This window comes from Colius striatus, chromosome 1 (genome assembly GCF_028858725.1).
Source record: "Colius striatus isolate bColStr4 chromosome 1, bColStr4.1.hap1, whole genome shotgun sequence".
Lineage (NCBI taxonomy): Eukaryota > Metazoa > Chordata > Aves > Coliiformes > Coliidae > Colius > Colius striatus.
Genome location: NC_084759.1, coordinates 175,466,649 through 175,483,493, shown reverse-complemented (window position 1 = coordinate 175,483,493; position 16,845 = coordinate 175,466,649). Strand labels below are relative to the sequence as shown.

Below are 16,845 nucleotides of genomic sequence, written 5' to 3'. Positions count from 1 at the left end.
CCTACCTGTGCAGAGGCCACGTGAGCTGAGCACTGTCTGTGTACTGCAGTGGGATCCTCCTCCCCTTTGGAGGAGACTCACAAGTGCTGTCTGTCCCAAGAGACCTACCCTGCAGCTGAGCACTTCCCCACAGCATTTGAAGTCAGCAGGATCTGCCATCTGGGCTCTGAGGCTCACAAAGCTATGCTTCCCTAGAGGTGCCACAGGGTAAATTTGCTGTAGCCCAACACAGTTAATGGCAAGACTTTATGCTGGCATTGGAGGAGGGTAGTTTTACAGCACTCTGCATAAATACCCACTTTTAGGCATCCTAGGAAAAAAAAAAGGCTAGTATTTCGGTTATGACTTCATGACCATATTTCACCAGTTGTGCTGTTAAAGGGGAAGCTCTCACAGAATAGAAACACATACTTAGCCACAAGGAAGGCTCAAAGGCATCCAGCCATTGTTCTCGCCCATGGTAAAATTGTGACTACCACAAATTTGCAGCTGCACAGTTAGCTCCCTTCTCAATGGTTTACAACATTGCTGCCTTCTGTCAGCTTGCTTCACCATACCATTGAAGTCAGCATTGTAAATGAACACATCTCTGCCTTTATACCCATAGGTGTATTACCTTAAGGCAATTACTCTGTGGAGAAGTGACAATTCCTTTATGGAAGTTATTGAATTCTGGTACTGCAAGTAGTGCATCAATTATGAAAGGCCAGTAAGAGAGCACAACATACCTGCATCATTCAGAAATATATATTTTTTTATGGACTATATAATCTGACAGATAATTTGGGCCTGGAATTTAGACAACCATTTTTAATAATATTTAAATTCAGTTTTGAAAGAAAATTAAAAGCATGAGCTACTAACTACTGGCTTGACTGAACAGGAGGGAAGTAGGGAAGAGAAGGTGAAAGAATAAGAAAATTAGGGTCACCGAGGTGTCTCATTGGAGACTGATGACCTTTAGAAGAACTCCCAACTGATTAGTAACCTTGAACACTGATAAATTACACAACATTCACTCAACTCCTTCTCATTTTTTATTTAGCAGAGACTTCCAGCTTTGTTCAACAGTATGACTTCTGCTCTTTACATACATATATCACTGACTGTCTCTCCAAGGATTCAAGTTTTAGTTACTACCCTGCATATCAATTCTTGGCTTTTTAGCTTGTTTCTCAGTATTTTGCACTGTGCTTCATAAACCCACAATAGCAGAAATGTCCTACAACACTCAGGCTAGGGTATGCAACAAAAGGAAAGAAAAGCTTGTTTTCCATCTATATACCATCTTAGTTTTGATTAAAAGGTGGGATTAAACACCAGCACTACCCTGCATTTGAGAAAGGAATGAGGAAAATAAATTGGAGATAATTTTCCTTCCAGTTCTTATATTTGTTATATGCCTGAATCCAACGTCAGTGGATGCTGTGAACCAGATTGAGGGCAAGGACACTCGTCTTAGCCTGTCATTTATCTATTCATGGACCCAAAATAGGGATGCTTACAACTTTTTTGTGAGTGTCTGGCCTTCTCTTTAGCAGCTCTGTTGCTTTCCTTCAGAGCTTTTTACAGCCTCTGCCTGAGACTGAGGATTCTGTCCTTGAAAAATGTTCGCTCTTTTAAAAAACAAGAAGCCTGGTCTTCATGCATTTCCTATGTCTAGCTTACATCTATTCTTGAATGAAATTGAAGTGCAATTCTTAAACAGTAACACCTTCTGCTAAACCTTTTCTCAGAAATAGGCATGCAGCTGCCACTGAAATCCACTGGAGCCCAAGGGGAAAACATGACCTCCTGACAATTACCAGAAGGCAAGAAAACATGGTACAGAAAGCAGGTTCTTTTTCAAGAAGCTGATACTCCTCTTTAAAAGCTTTGATTGCAGCTTGCCAGGAACTGGGCAATACAGTAAAACCCTGAGTACCTGCTATTTATGGACTAAATGTGGAAAAAAGTTTATCTGGTCTGAAAATCTTCATAGTTTTCAAGGTCCAATGCAGACTATCAATTTGGAAAGGAGGAGGTGTATTTTTTTTCAGATTTTTAGTTTCTTGGTTTTATCTGTAGTATTTGCATTCAGTGGCCTAGTATCTCTTGTATTCCCTACTCCAAAACCATCCCATACTCAGCAGATACTAGACCCCAAGGGAATACCTACTAGATACATGCAGTCACATGTCATGCATGATCTCCTGCTATACGTAAAACACTGTGAAGTAGCACCTGTTTATGGGAAAACAATTCTGTTTTTAAAAAAATACACGTGGGCTTCCCTTGTAAATTAGTAATACACAGGGGTAATATTAATTGAATTTTTGCTTATCCAGATTGCATGATAATCTACTGAACTGGTAAGAGAGATGCTGAAGAGCAGGGATGCACTTTGAAAAGAGTATGACTGCTAATGCAGTATTTAAAGGATGCTGTCATCTTGGGCAGTTTCCTCCTCTCTCATTTTGCCTCCACTGTTTGTGATGCATTCCTTACAAATTCAGCCTTTTCAGCTTGTAATTTGTAAACCCTGCTTTATCCTCTATTTCTCTTCCAGAATAGCATAGCTTTGGCCACATAGCCTCTTTTCTGTATTGTCCCAACAATACAAATAAGGCTTGCATATTTAAGTGATCCCTGTGCATTAAGACTCTTTACCAAACAACTAAAACAGCTGTGGAGCTTATAGAAAGACAAACCAACCCGTGGCAGCTGGAAAGAGGAGGAATCTGGAAAAAATCCTCTGTAAATCTGAACAGATGCAAGTCACACATAAATGGTCTGCACCCACTCTGGGTGACAGCATCCTGCTTGGCACAAAGGGTCTGATCTTGAGGCACATGAATTTGCTGTTTGATCCACTGTAAATGACTCGGATGCATAAAGTTACTCATCTAAGAGTAACAAATATGAAACATGATAGGCACAAGGTTGTGCTGGGCAAAAGCTCTTATATGCCGAGGTAATACTCCAGGTAATACTCCACTTGTATTGCCCAGCTGCCTAGACATGTTGGCAAAGAAAAATCAGTTAAGAACACACCTAAAAATGGCGTCCTTGAGAAGGAAAGGTGGCACAAACAGAAGCTTAAGGTAAGAGAAATATTTATTTAAATTTGCACAATAACGAGCTTATACTGAACAAATTCAATCAAGAAATCATAGTAAGTGCAGTAAAACAAGGAAATATTGATGACTTTTCCCATCAGAAAACATTAAGAAGCCATGCCTGTGCATCACGGGTTTTCTCTTTTTTTTTTCTTTTTTTTTGGTTGTTTTTGTTTTTACAACAGATTTATTTCTTTTTTTTTTTTTTTTCAGCGCACACACTGTACATACCACACCTCAGCTGCTAAGTTCTTCACTCCTGAAGGCTTCATCCTTTTACTCAAAAGTCTGTTAAATTCTGCAGTGAGCAATCAAACACACTGGTGCAGATCCAAATACGATCGGGTAAAAATCTCTGCAACTGGTCAAGTGTCAGACTCTCAAAGCTTCAGAAGACCCTGTAAGAGTTCCTACTTGATTTTGGATCTTGACATCATTATGTACAGCGTTACAATGTGTCACTTTACACTAACCTAAATATTCTGCACAATGATGTCAGACAGACAAATAGCCAGAAGATTTGGGCCTAACCTCATTCAAAGGTTTACACATCTGAGCTTGCCTTGAGTCCCATAAATGTCATTCTGATTCAGGTAACTGAGTTCATCACATTATCTGCACTTTGGATGGACAAAACCAATCTAATTTTAGTTTTAATTTTTAACAATTTTTGGTGTAAAGGTCTTTTTGTGAAAGAAAATTCTTTAACCAGAAACTGCTTGTGAGAGTCGGTTGTTGGTGTCACAGTTCCTGAAGGCACTGTGGGTCCACTGAGCAACAGACGTGGCCATTCTAAATGAAGGAAAAACAAAACGAAGAATTGAAACATGGCATTTTGTACATATCAAGTAAATTTAACAAGCTCACTCATTTGGAAACACCCATCAGATTTGAACATACAGATTTGTACAACACAAGACATGTACAGATTTTGATCAGATTTATGACATTGTCATCATGTCCTTCCTTTGCCCAAGGGAACAGTCCACAATGATTACTCTAATTTCTTGGCTTTTACAACAGTCAAACTGAAAGAAGCTGGGATCAGTGGAAGAAATGCTGCTGACATAAAGGTATCAGGCATCTGCTCAAGTACCCAAGGCTGTTGAACAAAACAGGGCACTTCAGAGTTTTAGTTAGATCAGGAAGAAGAGGCCCTGTGTTTTATTTAGTCCTGAATGCCTCAAGTTGATACAACCTGGCTGTAACACCAGCAAGCATTAATCCATACAGCTTTTCCTGGTAGTACAGACATTCTTCTGAAAATATTAACAATTAAGGGAACAGAATGCCTAAGGATATCATTAAAGTACTGGAAAAACTGTTTTCTGCATGTCCACTACTTCCTTTTTTTTAAAGTTTGATTCTTAAAATGCAAACAAAAAGTGTGTACTATTCTTAAATTATTCCAAGTACATTCAGTTAACTAAACTGCCAGGACTGATTAAGGCCAAGGTCTGAATCATTCAAACATTTTCTTTTGCCCTTTCTGCTACAATCCTACTGTCCACCTTCTTTACTTGTGATTTGAAATGGTTTTGCAGCTAAGTCAGCTTTAGCTGATGCCCAGGTTTCTGAATTCTTAAAGGATTTGTGTAAACCTATTTTACTATAGCTTGCTTAGAGAGGCTTAGGCTGGAGCTTTGACCTTCCATGTGATGTTCTGCAAGAAACAAGTGGGGTGACATCAGACGAATGAGATGGTGAACCATACAAATTGGGCAGAGCATTAACCTGATGTGGAGGGAGCAGGCTGCTTGCATGCAGAACTACAGTATTAAAATGTTGCCAATAAAAGCAGGTAGTGTATTTTAAAAAGAAAACTGCTCTACAAAGAGAATTGAGTAAGACTTGGACTGTTGAGGCATAAAGTGGTTCATCTTCACTATTCTGCAGATTCACAGCTGAGCTGTATTAAATCTATGGGGTTTAGCAAAATAACTGTTCTAATTTATTTACATTCATAATGTAGCAATGGATTTTATTAGCTTATGTATGTGTTTACACTGTTACATTGAATATAAATTATTCTATGCTTAAGGTTCAGTCTTTGCTTAAGAGAAAAGGGCAGATGAGAGCAGCACAGAGGTGTCCATCAGCAGCACTGATACCTGGCTTCTGCATTGCCGTTGACTAGCAGTACAATAACAAGACCACGTTTCCCACCAGCAAATCTCAGAAATGCTTTCAACAAACATCACACAAAACTACTTGTTTTACAGATGAGGAAACTATGGCACTTCAGTCTCAGCAACTTGCCCAAGCAAAAAGTAACATCTAGCATTGGAATTGGTGTATGCCACCAGCCACAGACCCCAAAAGTATATGCATTTAAGACTGTTTCAACATCCTTTGGGCAGCACCTGGCTTTCTAACCATTAGCCAATCAGTCAGCTCACATCATTTTCCTCAAACCACCAATCCAATTTGACATCAAGACAAATGCATACGCTTCCTTGGCACATACCACTTCCCTCATCAACCTGACGGCAGCAACTGCTGTTGCACACAGTACTGATTCTGGAAAAGTGGAGGAAGAAGGTGGTGCTTGACAGCTTCTGCTACATGATCTGTTACTCCTCATCTCTCCTACATGAAGGTTTTGAAGACAGCTTTTTTTTATGAGCACCTTTTCAAAGCAGCATGTACTAGAATTTGGGAAGTATATTCTTTGGGAAGGACATAGGATAAAGATCAAAATCAACTGTGAATTCCAGTAATAGTGAAAGATCTCTGCATGAATCCTGCTGTCTATCTCTCCTTGGCTACTGTGGAAACACTCTTTGTCATTCCTCCGTCCTGGATGAGGAAAATACAATTCAGTATACAGGATTGTTTTGAATGGAAAAACTCATTTTGACCTCATTTTTTTTGCATCTTTAAAAAAAAGAGGCCAGAATTCACATAATCCCATAGCCATTAATTTTTCTCCTCGGAAAATGAATTCCTTAGACTACAAAAATGATTAAATATTCTCAACATTATTTCAATTCTACTATTAATTTTAAAGCAAGAAAGCTATGTAACCATGTAACTATTCCTTTAATTCTCATGACAATTATTATTCTCTAAACGCAATTCAATCAGTTCTGATAACAGTATAGTATCACACAGAAAAAAAATCTATTGTGTGAAGTCTAGTCTTACATACCTATTTATTACTGCATATGCTACCAAGGTAGCATGGAGATATACAGTAAGACCTGTATATGATCAAACTTGAATTGAGCTATGCTGGTGGAAAAGTAGAGACCACTACTGTGTCCACAGCACGCTGCAGCATGGGCTTTGTCCTGCTTCTGACCTGCTGGCACATTAAGCCATCCTCCCAGAACAGGCAAGACTAAAACTAACTAAGCTGAACACTTTCACTGTTATCTCTATTGCTTTAAAACAAGTGTAGACACCAACTATGCACTGACTGGACTCAGTGCATTAATATTGATATGCCACAGAACAAGCCAGGAAAGAAGCACCTGAGCTTCATTTTTTATGCTTTGTACCTTGCACTGGCAGAGGGTGCACTCTGTGCCGTGCTTAATCCAAGAAGACCCAGTGAAGCGAACGACATTGGTTTCATCCAGACAGGTTTTAGTGATGTCATTGCGAACAGTGTCGGCTTGGCAGGGGTCAGTGACACAGCGTGGGCAGCACTCATTCTCGGGAAGGACGCTGAACTCACAGTCCACTTCTGGGCATGGCAAGGGCCAGCAGTCAACTTCCCCTTGCTTTTTACAAATAAGATGAGAACAAGAAAAGGTTATTAGTTCTTATTTTCTTTCATTACCCATCCCTCTGAGAGCAGGATGTTTCTTAGTTGGCTAGTTTTATCCATCTGGTCCTATTCAGAAGTCAGTGCAGAGCACACTGATATACACTATATCAGTGACAGACACAGCAAGTTGGGTGCATTTTTCCACATGATGTTCAGGGAGGCAATATCCATGATTAAATATTTTCTATTATGTCTATTGTGTCAAAATACTTTTTGGACTGAAACTTGGCAATATTGACAAATATCCATGAGAAAAAGAATTAAATGATACACATACTGTGGAGGAAATTAAATGGATGGCAGTGCATGAAAATTAACTATTCACAGATCAGAATATCTCGTATCTTTTGTTCCTCCTGTCTCTGCTGCTGTGACCATAAGCCTTACCAAACAGCGGCACTGCTGACAGTTCTGTATCCAGGACTCCCCACTGTTGTAGGAAAGCTCCCCGCTCTGATGTAGGCATTGACTGCTGAGCCTTGGGTCACACTCAGGACAGCAAAACAGGTCAACAGTGGGATTTTCACAATCACAGACCATCCGCCGGCACATCACATATCCACTCTGTTGTTGGAAGACAGGCATAGAGTGATGGCAGAAATGTGACCAACTCCGGCCATTCTTGTACCAAAACCTGATTTTTTTTGGCATGATTCTCAGCCCCTAACAGCTCTATATGATATCTTTGAAAATATACAATTCAAACTGCAGCAGAAACCACAATATACACTCAGTAAGTACCAAAAAGTTCTCCTATTGTTTTATATACAACCTTTATACAAACCAGCCTTCATGCAGCTCTCACCTAAGCTGATGAAACCCAAGGGTGTCTTTCCTAAGGGTCAAATTCTAATGGATTGCACTAAGTTTATGTCCTTCTCATACAGATGCTAGTTGAGTCTTGCTTTAAACTTCCAGATCAATGACTCTCTTCTGTAATTATTCACATAAGGAAAATGATAGGTAATTTGAAATTGAGCTCATGCCCGTGAAATTTGAGCTGCTGAAATCTTAGGACTTTGTCAGCAGTGTATTGAGCCTTCATCAGCATTTATCTTGGGATCAAACTTCCCACAGCAAACATTTGAGACAGTTAAGCTGCATTACTCTGCAGATACAGAACCTACCTCTATTTATAGCCATCTGTTAAAGATACTGATGTCAGTCACCAACCCCAATATATGTCTAGACAGTTTCTTTGCATGAAAATACTGTTAACACTCACCCAGAAAACAGAGGTGGCAGCTCTGCTAACAAAACTGTACTATTGTCCCTCTTCTCTCAGTATCATACAATAAACCCCCATGGAAGTGCTACTCATGCAGGTTGGAGAGAGCAGCTCTTCCCAAAATCCTGTATACTACAGAATTCCACTTTTCTCTAGCATCACACACACACACCTGAGAAGGCAGTTTAAACAGGAATTTCACTTGAATCACAACACTTCCCTTCATCCCTACTACTATCTTGCAGAAGCAGCTTCTTCTCTTTCTACTGACCTGACATGAGCAGACGGAGCATCTGTCATTCTCCAGCACCCAAATCTGACCATTGTGTTTGATTTTGTCTTCATGGATACAGTCTCCTGTGCAGTTCTTGCCATGGGGACATCGACAGTCATACCCACCATCCAAGTTAAAGCAAACTGTGTCATTGGCACAGCTATGCCTTCCAGTTCCACATTCATCAATGTCTGCAAAAACACACCACGTAATGCTCTTAGACCATGTTCAATTAACAAAAACCTTCTTACACCAGTCAGTATAAATGATTCTTGGCCATTAAAATCTTCAGCTGAAAATTAACTTGCACTTCACCAGAATGGGAAGAAATAACTTACAAATTCCCAAAAATATTTTTCACTTCAAATCAGCTTTTAAAATATGGTACTTTGAGTTTTCCTATGCATCTCTCTAAGTGAAAGCTATTGAGAAACATAGTTAGAATGAAGAAATCACAGAAAACAAAACCAAAAATAATTCTCATCTCCCTAAAGAGCATTAGTTCATGGCAACCATTCATCAGACCTGTTCAGTGAAGCAAGGAAGGCAGCCAAATTTGGTTTTCAAAGCATTTTGCTGGCTCTGTCTAGCACATTTGAGTTCACTTGCTGAGAGGTCCATGTGAAAAGTGACATCTGACCTGTAAGCTCATTTAAGCAAGCACACCGTACTTTAAATTGCATTAAATTAGGGTGTGGAAACTAGAATGCTTTAATTGTTCAAGTTGCAGTGACATCTATAGCCCTTGAATCTAGCACAGAAAATAAAGAAAATAAAAATTAATATCTCCAGTGAATAAAGTTAAATGATTTCAAAACAATCATATCTCAAAAATTCAAGAGTACCTATAAAGGCCTATTTCATCAAAGGATATACAATTGTTTTGCAAGGGCAATCTAACAGCACACTCTGCCATCTACTTGAACAGTTTTTATTTACCTTTTTTGTCAGTCCATATGGAGAAAGTTATCTGGGAATAAAGCTTTGAAAGGGTATGAGGAAAACAGCTACATGCAACAAAACGTGAAAAACACTAGAAAAGACTAGATCTATGGCAATTGTAAACAGCAGTACACTGTGCTCAAGTCTAAATACAATCTTAATTAGAGTTCATTAAAAAGTAGTATTGTGATATTTAACTGTCCAACAGATCAGTGCAAGACATAATAAGCAATATGGTCATGCATGTATCTTTCATCAGCAGCATAAAAACTTATTACAACACTCACCTTTGGGTTCAATAATGGAAATGAAACCTTCAGTTTACCTCAAGCATATTCAGTTTAAAGCAAAATAACTCAATTATCATTTCAATTCCAAGCATGGCTTAAGTTTAAAAAAAAGTAAACAAGTTGCTAACATGAATATGGATTGGGATGAAAAACAGCAGGGAAATTATTAGAATTTCATGGTACAAATAAGCAGCATTGTGAGTTTCCTTCAAATACCATGCACAGTAACAGTCACACCATCTCAAAAAAAAAGTGTTACAAATTACTAGGAAGGATGAGGAAAATGTCATCTGAGAAGAACTGAAAAGGATTCTTCATCTCTAAAGGAACATCAGCAAGATGGGCTATAACCAAAAAAGTAATGAATACTCCAGAGAAGACACGTTGAGAGCTTTTGTTCTCCATATTGCCTAACACACAAGACAGACGATAGTGAATGAAACTGAAAGACAAGCAGTACAGGCTGGGGGTTCACCTGCTAGAGTGCAGCTTTGCAGAGAGGGACCTGGGAGTTCTGGTGCAGAAAATTAACCATGGGCCAGCAATGTGCCCTCGTGACCAAGAAGGCCAATGGCATCCCAGAGACCATTAAGAAGAGTGTGTCCAGAGGGTCAAAGGAGCTTCTCCTCCCTTCTGCCCTGGTAAGGCCACATCTGGAGTATTGTGTCCAATTTTGGGCTCTCCAGTTCAAGAGTGTTAGAGAACTTCTGGAAAGAGACCAGTGGAAGGCTACAAAGGTGATCAAGAGACTGGAACATCTTTCTTGTGAGAAAAGGCTATGAGACCTGGGGCTGTTTAGCCTGGAGAAGAGAAAACTGAAGGGGGATCTTATCAACACTTATAAATATCTAAAAGATGGATATCAAGAGGTTGGGGCCAGTCTTTTTTCTGTAGTTCCCAGTGACAGGACCAGGGGTAACGGGCACAACCTGGAACACAGAAAGTTCCACTTGAACACGACGTAAAACTCACAGCAGCACAGGGAAGGTGTGGTGTCTCCTTTTCTGGAGGTATTCAAGACCTGCCTGGACATGTTCCTGTATGACCTGATCAAGGTGAACCTGTTTTAGCAGTAGCATTGGGCTAGTTGGTCACTAGAAGTCCCTTCCAACCCCAACCATTCTGTGATTCTGTGACAACAAATTTGAGTCTGATAAAAGGAAATGACTTTTCAAACAATGCATAAACACACTATGACACTCATTGCCACGGAATATTGGGAACTGGGGCTGTTTAGTCTAGAAAAGAGGAGACTGAGGGGAGAACTTAACATTTACAAATATCTAAAGAGTGGGTGTCAGGAGGTTGGGACATCCCCTTTTTTCTATAGTAGCTAGCAACAGGACAAGGGGTAATGGGATGAAGCTGGAACACAAAAAGTTCCACTTAAATCTAAGAAAAAACTGTTTTACTGTGAGGGTGAGGAAGCAGTGGCACAGGCTGCCCAGAGGGGTTGTGGAGTCTCCTTCCTTGGAGGTCTTCAGGACCCGCCTGGACGTGTTTCTATGCGACTTGATCTAGGTGAACCTGCTTCTGCAGGGGGGTTGGACTAGATGATCTCTGGAGGTCCCTTCCAACCCCTATCATTCTGTGATTCTATGAAAAGTGCATAAAGCTAGCAAGAATATTCCATTTGCAATGCTAACAGATTTTGGGAGATTACATTTCACACACTAGCATCTATGGTGCCCTTATTTCTGTATTATATAATCCAAAACAGGTGAATCATCTCAGATCTCCACATCTTCAACCTTGTTATCTTCTGAAGTATCTGGAGTCAGCCACTGTTGCAATAAGGCAGAAGATATCTGGGATTGTGAACCTAATTCAGTGTGGCTGTTCACGTGAACCTGAACAACTGAAACATCACAGACACATCAGACAAGGGAACCCTCTTGAGCAGTAATTAGAGAGAATTAGCCCTCTATTAGCCCTATGGAGGCTGTCCTTGAGGGCTTGAAGACAAGTCGCAAACATGAATGGTCTGAGTGATGCCAGTCTGCGCAGAGCAGAGGGATGGAAGAGCTGCTCTCTCCCTCCACTGTTTTCTATTCAATTAATACTGAAAGTAATACAATCGGGCAACTGAAAATTAAGACCTCCGTATATTCTGTCTAACTGGTTTTAAATTACGCAATAATGAGAACAAACACAAATCCTATTTAAATATAGTGATGCAGATTAGCAGCAGGATTCTTTTTATCATTGAAGTAATTTTTAATCAAATACTTTCCAACACTTGTGTTCATTTGTTTAAAACACTCTTTTCTACAAAGCTTTCACACATCTAGTGTCATAAATGAATAATATCGCTTCTTGACAACCTGGCCACTTAACTGAAAGCAGACATATTTAATGAGACATTTGGATGAAGTTCAGCTGTCATGTAAATAAGAACAGTTTCCTTTAAACAACAAATGGTGACTCCATAAACACTGTCTGATTTGGCACTTATGTACAAGTGTATTTCACAATTTTCCTGTAAGAAAAAGCCTTCTGAGGTTTGTTTTTCAACATAATGGTTAATGTGCTGTTACTGAAGATAACTGAGGTTTCATCATTGACTCTCGAATTGAGCTGAGCTTATCCAATATGGAGAACCTATGAAAAATCCCAACCTTGTTTTTTTCAGTTGTTTGACTCATGAAAATAAACATTCTGCATAACACAATTTAAATATCTCTGGTCAAAGCAGGAGCTATTTATGTTTTGATTGTAACCTAATCAGAAACAGCAATGTGTTTATAATGCAGCAAGAGAAACAGAAACTTTGCATGCTTGAAATTCTCATCTGCATTATTCATCTGCATTAAACTTCAAGTATTATCTGCAAAGAACTTGCAAACGAATCATCCATACCAAGCAAAGCTTTGTTCAACTTCTTTATTTTGGATCTATAATGGATAGTGAATGTTACTGACATTTTGTTTATAGCCATACCAGCTCTTCAATTTCCATAACCAGAGCCCTGCATCTCCCTGAAAAAGGGAGAGGGGAGGACTACAGGTTGCATATATCCAGTACATCCAGCTACAGATGCATGTTACTATCACTCTCATATTAGGTTTTTTATTGTTTATTGTTTGGCTTTTTTTAAAGAAGAAGAAAAAAAAAACCAAAAACAAACATCAAATTATTCACTTCAGGCTATTTACAGCACACTGCTTAGGAATCAAGCAGCTTGAATGTTATAACATTAGAACATAAAGTCTTAAAAGAGAGAGAAAAAAACAGAAACAAAATGTAACCAGTTATCTAGTGCTAATTTGAGGACCAGTTCTTATTTAGCTAACCTACATTAAAAATTACAGCAGCTTTGATCTGGCACACTTTTAAAGATTTTCCTTTTCTTACCATCTTCCCTGGGAACAACTTTATGTTGCAGTAACAAAGAATACTATGGATGAAGAATTAGTGATACATCTTGCAGAAACCTAAGGGTTAATCGTATCTCAAGTAATTTCATGCGTACACAAGAAAAATACTGGACTAAAGCAACACAAAATGGTGACAGCACCTGGAATGACTAAATTTCATTTGTAATATTTGAGACTGGAAAGGCTAAAACTCCATAAAAATGAGCATTTCACTTGCCCCACCAGGTTGTGACCCAAGGCTATATTTAACAGATTTACTGACTGTTTCTTGGAATAGAGAGTCAAAGAATCCCAAAGGAACAAAGCAAAGTGTTCAAGCAAGGCTTGATTCAAAATGTATCTACTGTTGTCATGGTTTAGCAAGGGGCAGCTTTTGCTTGGTAACAGGGGGAGTGGGTTGCAGTGAAGAACTGGTAAAGGGTTTTTGGACTCTACCCTGGCTCCTGGGTTCAGACCCACCTCCGGCCCAGCTGGGCCAATCTGGTGCCTCTGTGATCATTATTTAGGAGACGGGAATTTGAAGTGCTGGTAGGAGGTGTAAGAGTGATACAAGATGGAGGCAACCATGCGGACCCCACAGTCAGAGAAGGAGGAAGGAAGGAGGAACACTAGATCAGAGACCTGACTGCAAGCTGTGGTGAGAATGCAGCTGTACCCCTGCAACCCATGCAGGGCCATGGCAGGACTGAGAGCCACCAGCAGCTCCCTGTGAGTGCACCAAGACGGGCAAGGGACTGTGTGGGGAGATGGTCATGGCACAGGTCATGCTGGAGAGTCTATGTGCCGCAAAGCAGTCCCACACGAGAGACAGAGAGGACCTGCAGCCTTTGGGATAAATGCGCGTCAGAACAGCCCGTGTAGGGCTGCCGTGTGTGCGAGGTACCCCACGGACTTGCAGAGAGGACTGGTGCGGAGCCCACCTGCCCTGAGGAGGGACAAGGAGCAGAAGCTGTCAGGAACAGACTGACTGAAACCCCCACTCCCTGCCCCCCTGGGCCATTCAGGGAGGGAGGAGGTAAAAACACCGGGATCAAGGCTCTGAGCCTGGGACGAGGGGAGGAGAGAAGGTGGTCTTAAAGAGCTGGTCTGACTCTTCATTGTTGTACCACTCTGTGTTGTTTTATTTTGGTTATGTTTTGGGGTTTTAAGGTTATGTCTTAGTTGGTATTGCATTAAATTATTTTCTGTTTTCTTCCCCAAGCGAGTAGCCTGCTCTGTTTTGTCCTAAACCTTAAGCGGCAATTAAGCTCTCCCTGCCCTTTGGCAATTCTCAGGTCTTCAGTACTTGAGGCTAATCCTGGTCTTTTGTTCCCTGATGGGCCTGAAACATGACAACTGTGCAACTACTGTTTATTGTATTGGTGACCAACACTGACCAAACTGTATGCAAGTTCAATATCCTTAAAGAATTTAAAAGGCTGCAAAACAATCTTTGTGGTACTGCTTAGTTTCAAAGAGCAAATTACCTTAAAATTATCAAGATTAAAGATGAATTAAAACTAGTAACCAAAAGGATAATATGTTTTCAGATAGAAATCAGGTTGCTTAAAGGTACCGTTTATAGATTCAGAGAAAACATATACTGGACTAACTAAAAGACTTTAAAGAGGGATACATTTCATATACTGTAATACTTTTCTTTTAAAACATCATGAGCTCCCTTGCATAATACATACTCTTAAATACCTATGTGCAATGGAATGAAAAGGTCGCTGACTGACAGATTAATAGCAGATTAATTAGTAAGTAATAAAACACAGCAACAAACAATCAGGTTGTCATAATAGAGAGTTGTCCCAGGGAAGTTCTCCAAGAATCTGTGGTAGAATGTGTGCTGCATGATATACTTAGTTATCTGGGGGAGTGGTTGAACAGTGAGATGAAAAAGACTGTTGATAAGAAAGTATTAAAACAAAACAAAACAAATGACCATGAAATAGAGAAGTATTTCATGATATTGACTGAGTAAACAATAATATGTCAGAAGAGATTGAATTGTAAGCTGCATGGGGAAATACTCATTAAAAAATCAAATCAGTCTTTCAGATCTGGTCTTGGAGCTCCTATCGATAGCTGTAAGAAAAAGCTCAATAATATTTTGGACAAGAAAACATATTGATAATGACAGAGGAGAAAACTTGCAACAAACTCACAGGGAAAGTGAATAAGGCACAATTAGGAAAAAAAAAAACCTGTGCACACCTTTCTGGAAAGTGACAAAGGGCTCAGAACCCCATTCTGATACAGATGACGGAAAGCTGAGACATTCCCTCTTCTGGTGAGCTATCCAGAGTTATGTATAGGATGTTTATATAAAGCCCCAAAAGATCTCCCTCAGACATCATTTCCTACCAGAATCATTCTGATAGCAGTTAGAGTGTCATCTATGCGAAGAAAAGACAAACATTTGCCTCACTGAGGGGGAATGTGGGCCCACTGCTAAACGCTGAGGGTGCCCTGGTGACCAAGGATGCAGAGAAGGCCGAAGTACTGAATGCCTTCTTTGCTTCAGTCTTTACAGCCAAGGCCAGCCCTCGGGAAGCCCAGTCCGGAAAGGATAATAGGATGGCCAGGACAGCAGAGGACTTGCCCTGGGTGGAAGAGGTTAAAGACTTGTTGGTCAAGGTTAAGGCTCATAAGTCAATGGGTCCTGATGGGATGCATCCTAGAGTGCTGAGGGAGCTGGCTGATGTGATTGCTGAGCCTCTCTCCATTATTTTTGAACAATCATGGAGGACAGGCAAGGTGCCTGAGGACTGGCGAAAGGCCAATGTTATGCCAGTCTTCAAAAAGGGCAGGAAGGAGAACTCAGGAAACTACAGGCCGGTCAGCCTCACCACCATCCCTGAAAAGCTGATGGAACAACTCATCCTGAATGTTATCACTAAACACATGGAGGAAAATATGGTTATCAGGGGGAGTAAACATGGATTTAAAGAGGGGATATCCTGTTTGACTAATCTGATAGCTTTTTATGAGTGCATAATCTGCTGGCTAGATGAGGGGAGAGCAGCGGATGCCATCTACCTTGACTTTAGCAAGGCTTTTGACACTGTCTCCGATAACATCCTCATCAGAAAGCTCAGGCAGTGTGGCTTGGATGAGTGGACAGTGAGGTGGATCGAGAGCTGGTTGAATGACAGAGCCCAGAGGGTGATGATCAATGGCACAGAATCGAGTTGGAGGCCTGTGGCCAGTGGAGTTCCACAGGGATCGGTTCTGGGGCCAGTCTTGTTCAGCATCTTCATCAACAACCTGGATGAGGGGACAGAGTGTACCCTCAGCAAGTTGGCTGATGACACCAAACTGGGAGAACTGGCTGAATCCCCAGAAGACTGTGCTGCCATTCAGCGGGATCGCGACTGGCTCTCTGGGCAGAGAGGAACCTCATGAGGTTCAACAAGGACAAGTGCAGAGTCCTGCTTCTGGGAAGGAACAACCCCATGCACCAGTACAGGCTGGGGGTCAAACTGCTGAAGAGCAGCTCTGCAGAGAGAGACCTGGGAGTCCTGATTGATAATAGACTAAATATGAGCCAGCAATGTGCCCTCATGGCCAAGAAGGCCAATGGCATCCTGGGATGCATCAAGAAGAGTGTGGCCAGCAGGTCAAGGGAGGTTCTGCTCCCCCTCTACTCTGCCCTGGTGAGGCCTCATCTGGAGTGCTGTGTCCAGTTCTGGGCTCCTCAGCTCAAGAGAGACAGGGAACTTCTGGAGAGAGTCCAGCGCAGGGCCACCAAGATGATCAGGGGACTGGAACATCTTTCATATGAGGAAAGGCTGCAGGAACTGGGAACAGGCTGCCCAGAGGGGTTGTGGAGTCTCCTTCCTTGGAGGTCTTTGATTCTATATACTCTTAGAT

The 16,845-nt window shown here is 40.8% G+C and overlaps 1 protein-coding gene across 1 annotated transcript in view; it reads right to left on the bottom strand.

Annotated features, from left to right (window-relative positions):
* Positions 1 to 3,155: 3,155 nt before the first annotated feature.
* NELL2 (neural EGFL like 2) overlaps positions 3,156 to 16,845 on the bottom strand; it is a 159,692-nt gene continuing 146,002 nt past the window's right edge. The window contains exons 17-20 of the mRNA XM_062020434.1: positions 8,373 to 8,566; positions 7,261 to 7,437; positions 6,602 to 6,826; positions 3,156 to 3,890 (exon numbers count right to left, since the gene is read on the bottom strand). Coding sequence (XP_061876418.1) covers positions 3,840 to 3,890; positions 6,602 to 6,826; positions 7,261 to 7,437; positions 8,373 to 8,566 — 647 coding nt within the window. The 3' untranslated portion in view covers positions 3,156 to 3,839. The remainder of the gene's footprint in view (positions 3,891 to 6,601; positions 6,827 to 7,260; positions 7,438 to 8,372; positions 8,567 to 16,845) is intronic.